The sequence below is a fragment of the Dendronephthya gigantea genome, unplaced genomic scaffold (assembly GCF_004324835.1).
Source record: "Dendronephthya gigantea isolate DGI-Jeju-01 unplaced genomic scaffold, DenGig_1.0 000001F, whole genome shotgun sequence".
NCBI classification, from domain to species: domain Eukaryota; kingdom Metazoa; phylum Cnidaria; class Anthozoa; order Malacalcyonacea; family Nephtheidae; genus Dendronephthya; species Dendronephthya gigantea.
The window spans coordinates 3717495-3735083 of record NW_021163011.1 but is presented as its reverse complement, the minus strand read 5'-3'; the positions used below and the strand labels follow the sequence as shown (position 1 = coordinate 3735083).

The 17589-nt window shown below is 35.3% G+C and overlaps 1 protein-coding gene across 1 annotated transcript; it reads right to left on the bottom strand.

The window, feature by feature from the left end:
• Positions 1-57: 57 nt before the first annotated feature.
• Positions 58-15133, bottom strand: LOC114524409 (voltage-dependent calcium channel subunit alpha-2/delta-2-like). Its single transcript, XM_028545474.1, has 37 exons — positions 14897-15133; positions 14680-14761; positions 14365-14475; positions 10727-10786; positions 10453-10585; positions 9654-9785; positions 9148-9208; positions 8982-9032; positions 8657-8756; positions 8434-8502; positions 8260-8346; positions 7810-7914; positions 7467-7545; positions 7194-7243; positions 6747-6830; positions 6536-6592; positions 6366-6449; positions 6016-6090; positions 5796-5879; positions 5443-5523; positions 5215-5282; positions 5007-5050; positions 4832-4898; positions 4281-4331; positions 3834-3928; positions 3375-3458; positions 3139-3203; positions 2825-2860; positions 2507-2575; positions 2170-2252; positions 1898-2026; positions 1685-1711; positions 1562-1593; positions 1237-1335; positions 723-884; positions 519-610; positions 58-396 (listed from the first exon to the last, which is right to left on the bottom strand). The coding sequence occupies exons 1-37, from the start codon at positions 14992-14994 to the stop codon at positions 298-300; spliced, it is 2985 nt and encodes a 994-aa protein (XP_028401275.1). The 5' UTR covers positions 14995-15133; the 3' UTR covers positions 58-297.
• Positions 15134-17589: the final 2456 nt, after the last annotated feature.

Sequence of the window (17589 nt, the reverse complement as noted above, 5' to 3'; positions counted from 1 at the left end):
TATAGGGGGAAAATTTAATTTCTTTTATAGAAATTCACAATAACAACTTTGCACATTTGACCAAATTTTAATAGTCCGGATAGATGGCAATCATCTTATTATAAATAAATATATTGAATATACCTATTTTACAAAACCATTTCTCATATTATGTCGCCAGAAATAAAATAGGTTTAAAATTTATTCCATGTTAATACTTAATATTATTATATACCTCCTGGGCAACAGTGTCAGTGTAGAAATCAACAGAAAAGCACCCTGCCCATTCGTGACTGTTAGTTCTGATATTTACAATATTCACAAATGTAAAAGGCAAAAAGAACTTAAAAGCGTTAAAATAAAGAGAAATATTGAGACAGATATCACGCTTGATCGACCACAAGGATAGTTGGATTCCTGTGAAAGAGAAATTTATAAGTATATAAATAGCAAATGCAACTTCAACTTCCACAGTTTTTAGTTACACTACAAGCGTTTGCTGTCCAAAAAATATTATTTATATAAGTATACAAACTTACCGGATCGTCGGATTTATAGCACCTTGGGATGGTTTTCCGGTGGGGATCTTTGAAACAAACTGATTCCTCCTTTTCAGCATCACTTATCATCTTTGAGCATAGTCATGGATACAATAAATATTCACAAATTTAAGTTTAATTAATATTAAAGCACATGTATAGAAGAACAACTCAAAGTTCTTAATGGTTAAATGTAAAGGATATCTTCTTGATGTACTCCAGGAACACCATCAGAATAACTCTGACCACTCGACGGGCAAAGGCCATCGACAAAAACAAAATAGAGGTTTGTTTTTGGAACTTTAGATATGACAAATGATCGTCGACATGAATTGCTATTACAACTGACATCACAGTTTGCGTAACCTAAAATTTGAGAGAAGAGATGAAGCAAAAAACAACTGAATTTCTGCCAATTCCCTTTCGTCTTTTTTCCTCTTTAGCGATTTAGACCTTTTATAAAGAGACATGTACATTTCATTTTGTATGAAAGCTGTTTTTTCTATCGCTCTATTACAATTATAGTTATTTTCAGGCAAAAAATTAATTATCGCATAAACTTTGTATTAAGCTCTGTTCCTGCCCTCCCCCCGCATTCGAACAGGCTCCGGGTCTCTATCCTATGGAATGGCTTCCTGGAAATTTCAATGCATTAAATATTGTTTTGGTAGAGATTAAATTCCGTTCAAGGCCAGTAATTGAACTGATTAAAACTCACCCTGTTTCGTTGTATTCTCGTTGTTAACTTCTGAGTAGTACGCAGTCATTTTCATAATACAGGTCCTGTTTGCAGGTTTTTCAATTTCTGTCGCTTCAGCTAACATTAACATATGTTAAAATGGTCGTTATTACACAAAACACAAGACGTGGAAACATGTCAATAATGTGGGAACGAGAAAAGCGAAAAACCCTCAAAATGAACTGAAAGATACTTTTAGAACTGCAAAGCTTAAAAAAATATAGCTTCTTAAATTTAGCAAAACATTTTAGAAAAAAAATGCGAATGGAAATTTTCTTCATGTACATTTAACAATCAAAGGTACCTGAGACGGCCATTGGACTGCCATAGATCCAACTGCAAAAGTCGAAGAAAAATAATTTATGATGACATACATAGAAGCGTGACATACGGAACAACACGACTACATGGAACAAAGTTAACTTACTTGTAAACATTCAAATTAGCAACAAACCTGTGGTTAAAGAAAAAAGTAATGAAAAGATTGCAGACTGGGAGCAGAAGCCACCTATAATGAGCAACTTACCAATATGAAATACAAGCTAACTATTAAATATTATAATCAATATATAGAATTAATGAACATGCATGAATAATTTTCAATGCAACAATCAATACACGTCCAACTTGCGTAACTTACCATACAGCCTTAGCGAAGCACCATTTGATGTATGATGTACCGGAGAAAAATGGTCGCAGAAATGGAGCTGAGCTACCCGAACCAGAAGATGGATCCAAACAGCTACCCTGAGGGTCAGTTTTTACAATTCTAATTATAAAATATCCAGAGTGAATTTAATATTATTTTAATCGTGCAAAATTAAAGTATCGTATCATTTTGTAATTGCTGGTGAATATTGAACTAATTTACATCTAGACTATCCAATTTCTATTTTATACATGTATCATTACCGTTCATAGATGAGTGTGTCGCCTTCTGTCAGTTGTTTCATAACTTTACTATTAACACTCCCAAAGAATTGTCCAGTTACTCTCTAAAACAGATAAACACAAACATTGCCTTGACGTTGATGATTAATGGCACATTTTCAAAACACACCGAATAATTCCGTGAAATTCTGTGACATGTGGGAACATTCTTTAGGACAAGACTTTACTGGACTCGAAAATTCTTGGCTCGAAAAAATCTTTCAAAAACGACCGATAAAGATGACGTTAAATAAGGATGACGTCAGTCAAAGGGGGTATATAATGTAAAAATCAAAAGAAAAAAATTATACACAATTACCTCAGAGTCTACACTGGCTGCGACTACAAAAGCATTCTCATCGAGGAGATAGCAATAATAACTTTCCTCCTACAAGAAAGAAAGATAAATTGGGTAAAAACGTTCTGTAGTTGTAAAACATTTTCGCGTTGTTAATTAATAACACAACAACAAAAAACAAACAAAGAACTTCGCGTTAGTTGTTGTGTAGACACAATGATTTGGGGTATCAAAAATATTTAAAATTATAATTCACTCCCTATTTCGCAGATGGTTGACGAATTAATAGTGAATGAAATGGCTACGAGGTTAAAAAAACTTAACAGTTGATCTCTGTACCTTGTCATCTGTCGCATTGCAGAGTTGACTAATTCCCTAAATTACAGAAAGTCTGTCACACTCGTATTAGGCATGACAGGTTTTTCTATAATCGACCGGTTTTCATGCATTTTTGAAATATGTTTACAGGTATATACAGTCTCTAAACTTAGCTAGCAGTTGAATGCCGGGGTTGTATTTTTTGCAACCTTCCAGGTTTAGACCTAAAATTTATAATACTCTAATCCTATATATCCTTAAATAAAAAACAAGAGCCTTAGTGCTAAGTAAGTAAGTAAGTTAACTTCACTGATACATCCATGCTCCATAACTACCTGAACTGATGCGTCGGTAAAAAAATCATTTTGAAACTGCGAATGATTCATGGTAAAACCAACAACTACAAGGTAGAATTAAGTTATCACAATTAAATTTCATTTAGGCTATACATGCGGTGTATCAATTTTCATGATAAAAGCTTGTGTATAACTATGCCTAAACCAACCATGCATGCACGCGCGTGTTTAATCACAGTGATCACGCATGCCCAATCACATCACAGTGAGCTCACCTCCGACAGTTACAAAGGTTCCTGAAACATTGGTAGCCATCTTTCTGTAGCCAGTTACTTTTACATCTTCAGCGCTTCCTTTCCCTATAAATTTTTAATATTCAACAATGAAGGCCATCATGCTTCGCCAGATTTATGGCAAAGTGCAAGAAAATACTTGCAAATGATTCACGCAGGTCTTAAAGTATTTAAAAAATGGGTAAGGTCGATCTATCCGATGAAAATTTTGATTGACTTTTTAAAATTTCGATTGACTTTCGCTGCTCAACATTTATAGCAATCATATACAAATTATTTGGCTTTGCACATGCATGCACACCATTCTAAGAACTATATCACGATTGGAAAAACACAAGGACCATGCCAACTTCCGTCGCAGGGCACGTTCTCTACGAAAGACCCTTGCATGGTACGGGGTTGGAAACCATGCATTGAAAGAACTATATATCAAAAGAATACCTGAATTATAAGGCACAGTTAATATAGTTATATCGTTAGGATAATTATCAACACGACCAATGATTTTCTTTTCTGGTGTAAAGACTGAATCAGGTCTAAATGAATTAACACACAAGAAATATTACTGCATGCACGCGCAAGGCGCAATATGCATACTCTGCGTTTATTGCCAGACTTTATAATCGCTGTGGCTGGTTAGTCATTTTCGCGCCAATTTCCGAGTAAATGTCGGAGTTTCAACTCGAGATTTATTGATCTCGTACTTAAACTTAACGACTACAGCTTGTTTTGCAACATATTATTAGCAAACCACAAACGAACGGGTGCTGTACTATTACTGCTAAAATTACTGTTTTTGTACACAAAACAAAAATTAACCATAACCCTACTAATTCAGGATAATTATTGAGATCATACAGTATACTTAGACACATACAGTATACTTACTTTGAAATGTTAAAAGAACCATCATACATTTTAACAAATGTTTCCACGTCTCTGTCAATTCAATAAGACATACAATTAACCTTGGCATATTGTAGCTGGTCGGTTAAGCCGGTCGTATAGCGTCTGCTGAAGTTTGGCAAGTGCCGCTGATCCTGATTAAATTTTAACTCACCGTTTTAGGCTACGTTGCTAGCATTAAAATTCACGGTCAGCGGTATCGCATTAAAATTCACAGGCACAGCGGAAATACTGGGTGTATGATCTAAAGTCGATCATGATTGGTTTCCTGCGTGTATATTAGCACGGGATGTGGATGTCATATTTCAAATTACGCCTTCAGAATATATTAATGATCATCGTGCAAAGATAGTGGCATTTGCGTTCGTTTTCATTTACCGAATGGCAACAGCATACAATAATTATTACCGCAATGCAGTGCATTAATTGCCTCTATCACTCTGACCGCGATAAAGAAAAAGCCTCGATCTTTTTTGTACCTATTACTGTATATGTATGTACAGAATGAAAACTGCGTACTTAAAAAGACTCACCCAGGCACATTTTTCTGCCAATAATCTAGTAAATATTTGATCACCGTTTCCATTATTTTTGGGTCACCTATAAGAAAAAGTATTGAGATCATACCACTCATGGAAATTATATCACTCAGCCAAAGAGATGACAGCGGCTTCACACGATCCGATGTTTTGTATTGCATATAGCTACCTGGCACTATTTCAACAGTTTTGGAAGGGAATGCAATACCAGCCCTACAATAAAACAGTAACTGTCTTAAAATTTATGCCAAACTGAGGGGACCTAAGCTTATTGCGTGCAGTATTCAAGAAACCACGAAGAGAGAACAAGCAGTGGTTGAAACAATGAAAAAACGGGCGAAACAAAAGTATAATAAACTGAAGTGAACAAAACATACCAGACAGGAGCGTCTTTAATTTTTGTATAACAATACTTCATATTCCTTTTCGTCACTCGTAATTTTAGCTGTAAAACAATCACTTTTGAGATGATATGGAAAGTTGAGATTAGAAGTTACACTCGACTTGTGCACGTCTTTGTGAAATGTATTCGACACATTCATATGTGCAGAAACACTGTTCTGCATTCCTTAACTGGTCTGTGCAATGATGAAACAGCACCTTACCTCATCACTTGAGAACATTGCAGCGTCAAAAGTCATCGTTCCTACTTCGCCTTCCTTCGTATCAAGCATATTCTTACGTAACTATGCACAAATTTTACTATTTTTGAGTATACTTGAAATGATATATTGGAGAAAGAGATAGCCTGGGTGGCGCTTTGTAATTAATTACACTAAAGAAGCCATATCTTATTTAAATAGCGTTTTCTGGACGCAACAATGTCTTATAATGTGTTATGTTTTCTGTCTATAAAATAAATGTTGCCATTCTTCTTGTCTCTTCAATGAAGGATTTACGTTGGCTTAATCCAGGACTTTGGGAAATTTATATACAGAAATATCCTATAAATGATCACCTTATCCGGTGAAGTACTGTTAACATCCCAAGTGTACTCAATGTCTGAAATATACACATCAGGTGGGTCTGGCAGGTAACCACGCTAAGAGAAAATAGAAGCAAAGTTGGATATATCTTTGTTAAGCTACAAAAACAAGACTTGTTCATGCAGTCTTGTATGCTTTTACCGGGCCAGCATGTAGCGATATGAAAACATCTCTTATGAAGACTGTACTTACGTGTGTTTCAAATGCCGGGTGTTTAATAACGTGGCCGTTGTTACTGATCACGAAGAGATAACCATCATCACCAAGCTGAATGTAAATATCATGACACAACATCTCATAAAACGTTACACGTTAGAAAAGCATAATTTTAGATTAGCGTTGCATGGGTAATCAAAGCATGCTAGAAAATTTCGCAGCTAAAACATGCTGGAACATTTCCACACATTTTGGGCAGTTGTGAAACGTGAACAATGAAAGGAGATAACCTCCCAACTTTTGGAGTAAGAAATTATAACCCTGGGTACGAAGTTTTAAATTATCAGGCAAAAAAATTCATATAATGACTGTTAAAATAGGCATACCGATGTTAATAACGATGATGACATTTCATCGATATCTTTCAAAGTAACATCCGTTCCAACCACACCGAGTATTTCACGACCACCCTTTAAACAGTGAAAGAAAAACCACAGTATAAAATAGAGATACTGTATGCATGACGAGATTGCCTGCAATTAGTTTTTATGCTTACTGTTTTGTTTGTTCGTCCAAATGCTGGGAGAGTTCCAGTTATCATCATCCCTAGAGGCTGAAAGACAAAAAATATGATCATCATGCAAGCGAGGCAGCTTGACACTGAACTCAGTTGGATGGCTGACTATACCTTTCTCGTCGGTGCAAAGTGAAGAATGATGTTGGGCAAGAATTCCAAAAAGAAAACAGTATTCAACATTTTAACTTACCCCGGAATCGACGTATACACTACTCCAAACAGGTTTATGTTCTTTTTCTTTTGCCATTGGTCGACTTAATACAGTCACATAGCCCTTAATGATAAACAAAACCAACCACTTAAAATAAACCGATTAAAATCAACAGCGTAATGGACTTTTTTATGTATGTTCGATTATTTAGTGAAGTGATCGAGTGAGAGTTGAGTGAATATGCAAAATGAGTGTCTTTGTAATTAATTAATGTATGTAATTAGTGTATTAATTAATATATATGTAATTCACGTTTTTGGGGGTAGTTTGGAGGTTTTTGAATTGCAATCAGAAAAATGTCAAGGTACTCTCAATCTTGCACTAAAAAAATTTGTAATACTTGATTTCTTCTTCATTTTTTCACTTTTTTACGATCAAAAATGAAAATTGAAAACATCAATTCTTCACTTGGTAAAATATACGAACCTTTACCACATCTCTTACTGATCCCACGCCAGGTATACGGTAGAAAAAACCTTGAATGAAAATATAATTCGAGATCGAAATAAAGCTTTAGAGGTTGAGAACTTAGATAAGTCTAAACAACATAGGACTGCCAGAAATTCGATTTCCCGAACATGGAAATTGTGTAAAGGCCTCACAGTTCGAGGTTTTCGAAAGTAAAAATCGGGTACATATGGAGCATGTGAAGTAATAATATATGGAAAACAGGAATATTACAGGCTTTGTATACTTTACCTCTGTTGTCACAAGCAATTGATCTTAAAGCTTCTACACTGTGTGCTGGAGGACCAACAGCATATGTAAACACACGGACCTTAACAATATTATTACAGAATGATTCACATATCATTCTCCTAATTTTAGAAAACCAATTACAATTAAACCGGAAGCTAATAAAAATATTAAAATAGACACGATTTTGTGAACTAAAAAAGTACTTGGACCTAGATTGCCTGGGCATTACTGATTACACCAGATATTGTGTTTGCTGGGTATTATGTTTTGTGTAAACACACACTATATAACATGTTTATACATATTCACATGCAATGCATCACATAAAATTGAATAACCAAACCTCTTTTTTGCTGTTGTAAGTTTCAAAAACACCCTCAGCTCGTTCTGTTGGTCCATCTGTAAAAACAGCCATTACTTTTTGACAACCAGCACCCACATCCTTCGGCTTAAAAAACAGCCAATCAAAGACGTTGAATATTTCATATAGACATGATGTCAATCATCCATGAACAAAATAACTAGCAGACAAACGAGCACAACAACGTCAAGAAAGTTTTCTGCATGTGGATGAATAGTGCATGTATCTTGTTCAGCACAGTACTAGTTCTGTTGTTATATGTGAAAACTATGATACAGTTCATTGGCTCGCATCATTACCTGGCAATATTTTACGCTACACTGGTTTACCCGCCATAACTCTGGACGGTCGATTGCATAGATACTGGAGACACGTTGTAATGAATCAGTCATGCATCCAAACGATGAACAAACATTATGTATATAGGCTTACCTCAAACATTTTAAACGCCGCCTCGTAGGCTTTTGGCCACGAAGCAACATAGCTAGCCTCAATTTCTTTCAACTTGTTCTTGTAGTACTAAACATAAATAACATTACAACTTACCCAACCATGCAGACCATGCTTGATCACGTTTAAAAAAAGTGCAAAAAATATAAAAATTACTTCTCTATTTTGTGAGGTTGCTTGAACAAATTTCTTCCCACATGCCAAGTAGTTAACTTCAATATTAAACTAGAAAGAGAGAAAACAAATGAAAATGGCTTTTAACAAATATCCCTTTCCATTTATATATGCCACAATACTAGTGTGTTTATTTAAACTGTATAAGGGCTGTAGATGAGAAAAAGTTAGCATTACAGAAAAAATAACATCGCTTTGGACGTACCCAAATAACATTAAAGAAGTCATTTTCGGAAAACGTGTCAATAAGTTCAGATACAGCTAGTCTTGCTATCAACAATGGCCTGCCATACATACTGCCACTACTGTAATAGAAAATAAAGACTTGCGTGCAATGAATATTTTTCCCCAGCGCATATACTGTACTTAATCATATTGAAGTAAGAGACATGATTGCATGTCAAAGCAATGATTTGTCAGAGCATTATTATAGAGGATTATATCGCGAATTACTTGCGAGTGAAATTTGCTATATTTCAGGAGGGGTTTATTAATGTTGTATTTCTAAAATCAAGTTTCGTGAAATTTACCTGTCCACAATAATGACAACTGATTTTGGTGATGCTGAACCATGAATGTACCTGTGAAAAAAACAAATTTTCAATACAAACTCTCCTGTCCTGGCGCAATTCAACAGTAAAACGTCTTACAATATGGATGATTTAATCTCGCGACAAATCTATAAGAAAAGTATACCATGGTCGTTTCCTAACATCGTAAAGATCAATTCCTTTCGGTCCCACATCAAAACTAGCACCTATAAGAAAAATATATAGTTAGAAATGCAACGCCTCAGAACTTAGTGGTTCGACCATGCAACAGGGTGTATTGATGTAGTTTTATTTACCATATTTCTAAATACAGGATTACGAAGGGAAGCCATGAAGAGAGCTAATGACAATGAACTAATGGGAAGAGAAAACCTTTTAACTTGCTGTACAAGGATTTATTTCGCAATGAAACTAAATCCAATGTGCTGCAATGTGGGACCACACCCACCCGAAAAAGGGGCCCAATCCAAATCTCGTTCCGACAGGCTTGATATATAGATAAATTTCAGCAGTTATAGACAACAATCAAGTCTCAGCCTGTTCACCAAAATACGAATCTCAAAACTGAAATGTTTAAAATGTTTTACACTTATTAGAGTATCTCCCGGCCATCCATGGCCTCCTCCTTTCATTATCGTGTGTGATTCATACCTGGGTATGTTCGAAGAACTCCAGTTTCACTTCCAAAATGTTGCCATTTTAAACTATCGTCATCCTTGGTGTTGTTCCTGAAGACTTCGTCTAATGCTTCGGTCCATTTAATCACATTTAAAATTTCTGGAGCTAAGGATGAACAGAATCACGATCATATAATAAACCTTATAATCCTTAATATAAGCCTATATAAGCCTTTGATCGATCATAGTGTTTTACAGACAATAAAACCGACAGAAGCTTTAGTGCATCACATCCAAGTGGTCTGAAAGGGAGGGAAAGGTCTGGGACTAGTTGTCAAAAAAATCCACTTCTCGGAGTGATATATGTATGTACTTTATTACGGTTTTAAATTAATGTCAGAGCTATAGTTCTTATAACTAAACATAATCACGAAATTAATTCGCCTAGTTTCATAGAGAATAATAAAAGATATAATCGATTAATACTGCAGAATGGATTTTTTATTGGACAAGCCTTCTGAGCGCTAATGGTTAAAATATAAGCGCGAGATCACTTGGATTGTAACACTGGAAAAAATTTGTAAAAACGAAGAAATTGTATGATTGTCCATGATAATTGGATATTTCCAAACAAAATATTTCTTTATTGATAAGATTGTTTTAAAAAATGGCCAAGTTTCGCATGTTTTAAAATGTAAAAACATTAGGCGTTCAATTACTATCATGCACGGCCTGTTTAACAATAGCCTGATAATGCATGTAGTTGACTAATATTCACATATATATTTCCATTCAGTGCAGTTTCTCCGGGAAGCGGAGAACCGAAATCTCACCTTTTTCATAAATATCCGTAGGGACATGAATTCCACTGATCTTATATGAGATGTTTAACTGAAACACTGGATTGTAGGTAAGATTATGCTGGGCCAAACTTGCCGGGTCTTTCACGTCAAGATAATCAAATGGCTAAAAACACGCAATCAAATAGCATTTTTGTCCATGTTCGGTTAAGTACCCGGTCATACAGTAAGATCTAGCCATCATGCAAAGTCAAGGCATGGAAGCGTTGAAATATGTCCAAATGAACAAGAATAATTTTAAGCAAACCTCGATATTCTCGTCATATTTATAAGTGTCTTGCACCTCTTCGATTTTTGCGACTAGATTCTGGAAAAAACATGCAAATTTAAAAATAAATTTTAAAAACTAATAAAAAAATGTAGTTACTTTAAAAATGGGCAACAGCCGAAAGCGTTACGGTAATCACAAAATGCTTACCCAGGTATGCACACATACATACGGCCATTAGAGGTTATGAGTATGGACAACATGCAGAATGTTTTCCCTTGTGGCATGCTTCAACCAAGTGTAATTAAACGCTCTCGTAAACAAATGCAACGGAAATACATGTGATGTCCGATATATTTGATGACATGACATATATATATTCTCATATCTGTATACTTATTGTATATATATGTATATCTCGTTTTCCGTGTGTGCTGTATGCATACAGATAATGGTCTAATAACGTCTAATAACGTCTAATACGTCATTGAAAATGTCAGCCTGATATTATCGCTATATGTCGTTGATGAAATAACTTAACTATGGCCAAATAGGAGTTGGCTTTCGCAAATCTCGCGATAATATCAGCATGAGAGTTTTAATGGGGTGTATCCGCCATTAAAACAAATTAACATATGGAACATACACGAAAATTTTCCTGATGTAAATTTGTCGTCATCTTTCCAATTGAAATCAGTTTAGACGAGCATATAGCGAGGCATCCCATCAACGGTATAGATTGATCTTGACATGCATGCAATTAACCATAATTATGTAAAAATATACTCTAGCATTTTTAAAATATACTTTAAAGCACTTTAAAAATGGGCTTCCCTAATAAAATTTTCATCATGCAATCGAAGTTTTATGCTATTTTTTATGAAAGCTATTTTTCACGCCTTTCACGGTCTTATATTGAGCACGTGAAATCGTATGCGGGCTACATCAATATTTACATTTAAAACATGGCCTGACACATGCATTTATATTTATATAGTCACTAATGCAGGTGGTACGTAGCTAAATAATATTTCAAAACTCCTCTTGCATTATATAAACTTATTATTAATAATTGATGATCAAAAAGTTGAGCTTAATATTAATAATTGATCATCAAAAAGTTGAGTTTCAACATTTCGAGAAAATTTTTTCAACATCGCCCTCCTGGAGAGTGGAGAAAAGTTAGTCATTAGTCAAAGCATATTTTAGTCCTTTTATTTTTTTCAGGACAGCTATATGCAAATTATCTCTAGAAGCCCTGCACAAAGGGTTTGGCTTCCTAAAACAGCCAAACGGAATAAACCATGCAAATCAAAGAGCTAATCGTTTTCTCACGCAAGTTGTAATTTACTTGTGTTTATTGGCCGTCTTATTGTCATTTTTCTATGCCCAAATTTCAATTCATGGTCTGACACCTAAAATATATATCATTCATCTTTTCATAGCATAGGCACCTAAAGGCCCGTTTACACTTGTGATTTTTTCAGCGATTTTACGTGAGATTTCAAGTTAAGAATGTTCTGGTGTGTACGAGCTCCTACGAACATTCATAACTAATTGACTCTTTCGGATCCATCAAAAAGAGAAAATCGCACATAAAATCGCAGTATGCATGCATTTTTTTTGTTTTAATATGATGATGTTTTGGCTATGATAAAAAGCGCATAGATATATATTGTCATTGTCATACGTATTGTCATACTGCAGTGCACCCTGCTAGAGAGACTCAGAGTGTTAATATGGTCATAGACATAGTGAAACCATCTGGCTTAAGGCCTGAGATATGTTGAAGTGCACCAGCTGGACCCAAAAAATGTATAATGCTTGGTTACAAATAAGTCTAAAGATTATATTATGTAACAACAGCAAAAATATAAATGGCAATTACCTTCACACAAAGGACAGATAATTACCTTAGTATAAAACCTTACACAAAAAATCTTAATAGGAATTTATTAGTTTGCTGCCCGGGAGGAATAATTAAATGGAGATAGCTCACAAGCCTAACCGATGTTGCTCTTATTCATGCCTTTTATATCTATATAGCTACAAAATTACATTCAAGTTGTATCATGATTAAGGCACTATAAAGCAATTGGCATTCTATCCTTAAGGTAATCAAGACAGCAGAAGTGGAAGTAAAACAGATCGGGAACAGTGAAACAGATACTGGAAAATCCGCTGGTGATTAATATTTACTTTTCCGGATTGTGTAAGCCTTCCATTAAAATTGTGTGTAATTAAATTTTTAAATTTTATTAAATAATATTAAATTTTTGTTTCTTCATTTACTTCTGTACAAGATAACTTCAAAAACACTTCCACCCAATTGAATTAAAATTTGCCTATCTGATGAGTAGTGCTTTCTTGTCTCCATTCAACCTGCATTAATACACTTATATATATCATCTGGCATTCTGTAAGCCTAAATTATCATAATTTCGGCATTGGTAACTAATTAGTACAGCTTTGGGGATCTCTAAATATGAATTATGCAAAAACATTTAACAAGACAAAGAGTGGGAACATCTTGCAGGCCAATATTGCCTGAAATGGCATGTAAAATTTATGTGACAAGCAAACCTATCTTGCATCTACAAACAAACACTACTCAAATTGCTGTGTGTATAAAAAACTGTGAAGTAAACAATGCGCAATCTAGATGTATCAAGGGCTATAGTTTTCATTGTCAAAGGGGAAAATACTGGATCTTATAATTATACATACTGTATCTAGAATTCACTGTATTTAAATAATTCTGAACTAATTACTAAAATGCTGAGAGTTAGGGACCAATTGATTTTTAGGCATTAAGCAAATTATATCAGATGAAAACCTAAGAATTGATAACTTCTTAGTAAATAATGTGAAAAACATTTGTTTCTTAAAATATTTTATCTCTAATTTCTTTAACTTTTAATTTTTTAAGTTTGCAGGCATTTTAATTAAAAGGAAATTAAGAAGGTTGTTATGAAAAGTTATACCAGGCTCCTCTAAAATGAAATATTTCTGATTGTCTAGACATATTAAAACCAAAGTATACTGATTTATTTGACTTGATTTTCAAATTCCCATATTCTGATATTCATGCATATGTGAAACTAATTGCGTCAATGATGCATCATCGGGAGCTATTTCCAGATCAATGACTTCGGTTATATCACAACATAAATATTAATAACCGAACACTTTGTGCAAATTTAGGAAACATAATAATTTATTAATAATAATGTAGAGCTAAAAGTTACTTATTTGAGGGATAATTTTTAAAAGTTTATTCAAATGTAATAAGATCTCGTTTTATCAGTAAAAACAATTGTGCAGGTATTGAAGTTTTCATATTTTCGATGTCAAATAATGCAAAGAATCTTTTAATATGAATACAAATTTCAAATTAAATCAGTGAATGGTGCCGATATTACTTCAGAATGTAACATTTTAATAAAAATAAATTAAAAGCCAATGGAAGTTTTCAACCCAACAGAGAATGGGTAGAATATTTAAATAAACAAGCGACAAGCTTTTACAACTTTAAAGCTTGTGTTTTTAACAGATGTATACTGCTAACTTCAACCTCGATTCGACAATCAGGCCGGTTTTCAAACAGCTGGCAGGAGATTGTCATGTTTGTTTCCGGCAACAAAAATTTACTGCAGCGTATATAAATGGCTACGTACCCGCAAAGAATCGATTTTTTTATTGAAATAGCTATGCATCTTTTCGCTGACTTCTTTCACAACTCTTGTCCCGTTGTTGTCTCTCGCAGTCAACCCTAACATTTCCAATTCCTAAAAGTGCAAATATATATGAATTGCACGGAAGAAAGCTTTAAAGTCGTTCATGCATTTCTCACTATATTTAAATGCGTGTCGCTTGGTGAGATTTTTTAAAAAATATATTTGTACTGTATTTGCCATTCTGTCTATAAATGACCGGCAAAGTTAATATATAAACGCATGACACTTATGATTTTTAATACTCAGAGTTTATACCTTTTTTACAGCTGTAGAACCAGTTGAACGAACAGAAAATTCGTGAATCTTTGCTCCAATGCTGTGTGCAATCTCTTCAACGCTGGAAATACAAACGTGATACTGTTGTTAAAAGAAATACAAGTTCAAATACTGTAATCCAAATTTAAATAGCAGCAAACAGCAAACAGCGCCTTCATGTGTGTTTATAGTGTGTGTATGTGTGTGCGCTACTTACTCCACAGATTGAGCATATCCGACACAAAAACGAAATCTAAGAACAGCTAGGCCCAGTAGGAAGACAAATTGACACGGAATTAAGCTACCACCTTTCATTTCCCAACGGACTAAACAACATCACTTCGCGATCGGCTGTCAAATGTCTACTCGCCGTCTGAAATGAACAGCGCGAGAAATGCTGAACAAGGTAAATGCTCGTACTAGTCTTCACATTACAAACCTCGCGCTGCGTGGCCACATCCGCGATACGATTACCGGATATTTTACCGGATTATTTTCGTGTTTTCGAGCTCGCACGATCACGATATAACACACTATTACCGGTCCAACGGCCCACGGGCCCAGTACAGAATCAAGAAAGATTTTAAAACAACAGACTTGTTGTCTCCTAAAGTTCATTCGATATATTCGTTTTTATTGCAATATGTGAAATGTAAACGGGAAATAAGCAAATATCTAGCAATTTGCATACTTTATAAGTGTTTGAATGACAATAACATCTCACTATGACATTTGTTGATTTTGTAGATAGTTACACGCAAAAACGTTATCTGCATGGCAACTAGAAAGCACGTCGCCCTATTTTGGGTTTAAGACATTCGTAATCTTCCCAAATAATTTATATTTTGAGAAGAACGGGACCTACCCAGACATTCAGTGCCAGGGCTACATAATTATACATAATGCTAGATGGAACACCTGCCAACTGAATTCTAAAAGATTTGTAGACGCACGCTGATTGCTGGCTGTTTGTGAGAATTGTCCTACGGACTAACCACGGCGCTTGCTGAGTTTCTTACCTCATTTATTTATCAGTAAAGAGGAACGAATGCCGACAATCGTACGTTATTTATCATTACTCCGGCGTCAGCGACGGAGTTGAAAATTCGCCCCGGTTTTGTTTTGTTTTTGTTTTTTTTTTTTTATTTTTTTTTTTATTATTTTTCGTCGTCGCAAGTCTGTAATGGCGCGAAATATACTAGTATTTGAATAGTGTATGTGATCGTATTTATCTACGTCCCAGTCTTATCTCCCAAGAGTTGTGGTGCACAGCTTTGGCTAATTTTCCAATGCGCGATTCGATTTCGCTCGCATGATATGGCAATTCCTCCAAGAGGAACAAATAAACCGTTCTTTTTATGCTGTTCGATTAAGTTTAGATTGAATTGGGGTAAGAATATATTTAATACATGTAGACTCGGTCCTATTTTAATAATATCGCTGCTATTTCGCCGTTTAACAAGATGATGTGGTCGTGTATGGGCGCGTTGACACGTCGCGTAGTTTGCACAGGATCGAAGATTTAATACAACTATATATAAGCGCGAATTCCAAAGGCAAAGTGTAAGACGAAGCGAATGTATCATGCGGTTTATTTACATTTTTGAACAATTGAACTTCTATACTGCGATGTGCTTCTGAATTTTGCGATCGAACATTTAGGTTCGCAAGGCATCTAAATGCGAATATGTATGCGAAACAATACGCGAACTGTATTGTTTATGTTCAGAAGCTCTATATTGAAGACTGGCACGTGCGCCGGAGTTAACGCCAGAACGGCGTCTTGTTTCATGAGTTTTGGGCTCGTGTAGATTGAGTTGATTAGAAAAGCAAATTATAAGAATACATCTGATAATTGTCGCGGGTCTCAAGTAAGATTTCACCAGGGCCGAAAAATTAGAGGAGATACACCCCTCTATATGGAAAGCCATACCCGTCTTTTAACAGTTTCAGTCGGTGCTGTGGGTGCTTCATAATATTACATACGCAGTATACGCAGTGCTTCGAACATAGGATGAGATGAGTAATTAGCATAAGGAATTTAGGATCTGTAACCTGCGATCAGGCTTTTAGGATCTGTGATGTCTGTGACCACTGGGTCTGTGACACAGGCGTACTAAATTTATTTGGGGGGAGGCATGATGCCAGTGTGTTTGGACAACGAAGGGTGAAGGTAAAATACTTCATATCTTCAAAAATATACCTTGTTCACTCAATTTACATGTTTAGCGACAGGAAAAAACAGCCGGTTGAAAAACAGCGCTAGAGTATCCGGCTTATACCGTTTAAATTAATTTGTGCACGTGATTAAAGCTTATCAGCTGGAAGGTCGATCAGGAATTGACAAAAACACTACTTTGACAAGCCAAACGCCACCTGCTCCTGAAGTGTCTATATGCCAAATTTGCTTTTGAATTTATTCAGCGATTAGTCATTCCCCAATCGAGCAGGGCACTGGGTCTAGTCGCCAACCGCAAAGCATCTATGGACTGTTTGGAGGGACAGGAAATATAAGTCTGAAATGATTTGTCCCTCCAGACAGTCCATAGATGCTTTGCGGTTCGCGACTAGACCCAGTACCCTGCTCGATTGGGAAAGGGCTTATTAACATTCAATTCAGATTCAAATCGATTTTATCTAATCACAGGATTGTATCCAATCACAGAATTGAGAACATCTCATTTATCTTAACAACAACGTCACAAAATCTGGCTAAAGATTTAGCATAACGATCTCGTGGTGGAATCTATTCATGTCTAAGGCCCCATGCTGTGGTATTAAAAACAGTAAGTTCCCCCCAAGATACTTTAACAGATACAGTTTATAGTTTTTGCAGTTTATTTTCCCAATCCCGGACTTGATGAGGGAGGGAAAAATAGTTGCACCAAAGTTTAAGGAGAGCCCCAAGGT

Bases quoted from the DNA above. Each gene is read 5' to 3' on its own strand.
- LOC114524409 (XM_028545474.1), bottom strand. From the start codon at position 14,994: ATGAAAGGTGGTAGCTTAATTCCGTGTCAATTTGTCTTCCTACTGGGC. The intron at 6,831-7,193 runs GTTCGTATATTT...TTTATCATTAAG, and splicing joins CAGTAAGAGATGTGGTAAAG to GGCTATGTGACTGTATTAAG. The intron at 397-518 runs GTAAGTTTGTAT...TCTCTTTCACAG, and splicing joins GCTATAAATCCGACGATCCG to GAATCCAACTATCCTTGTGG.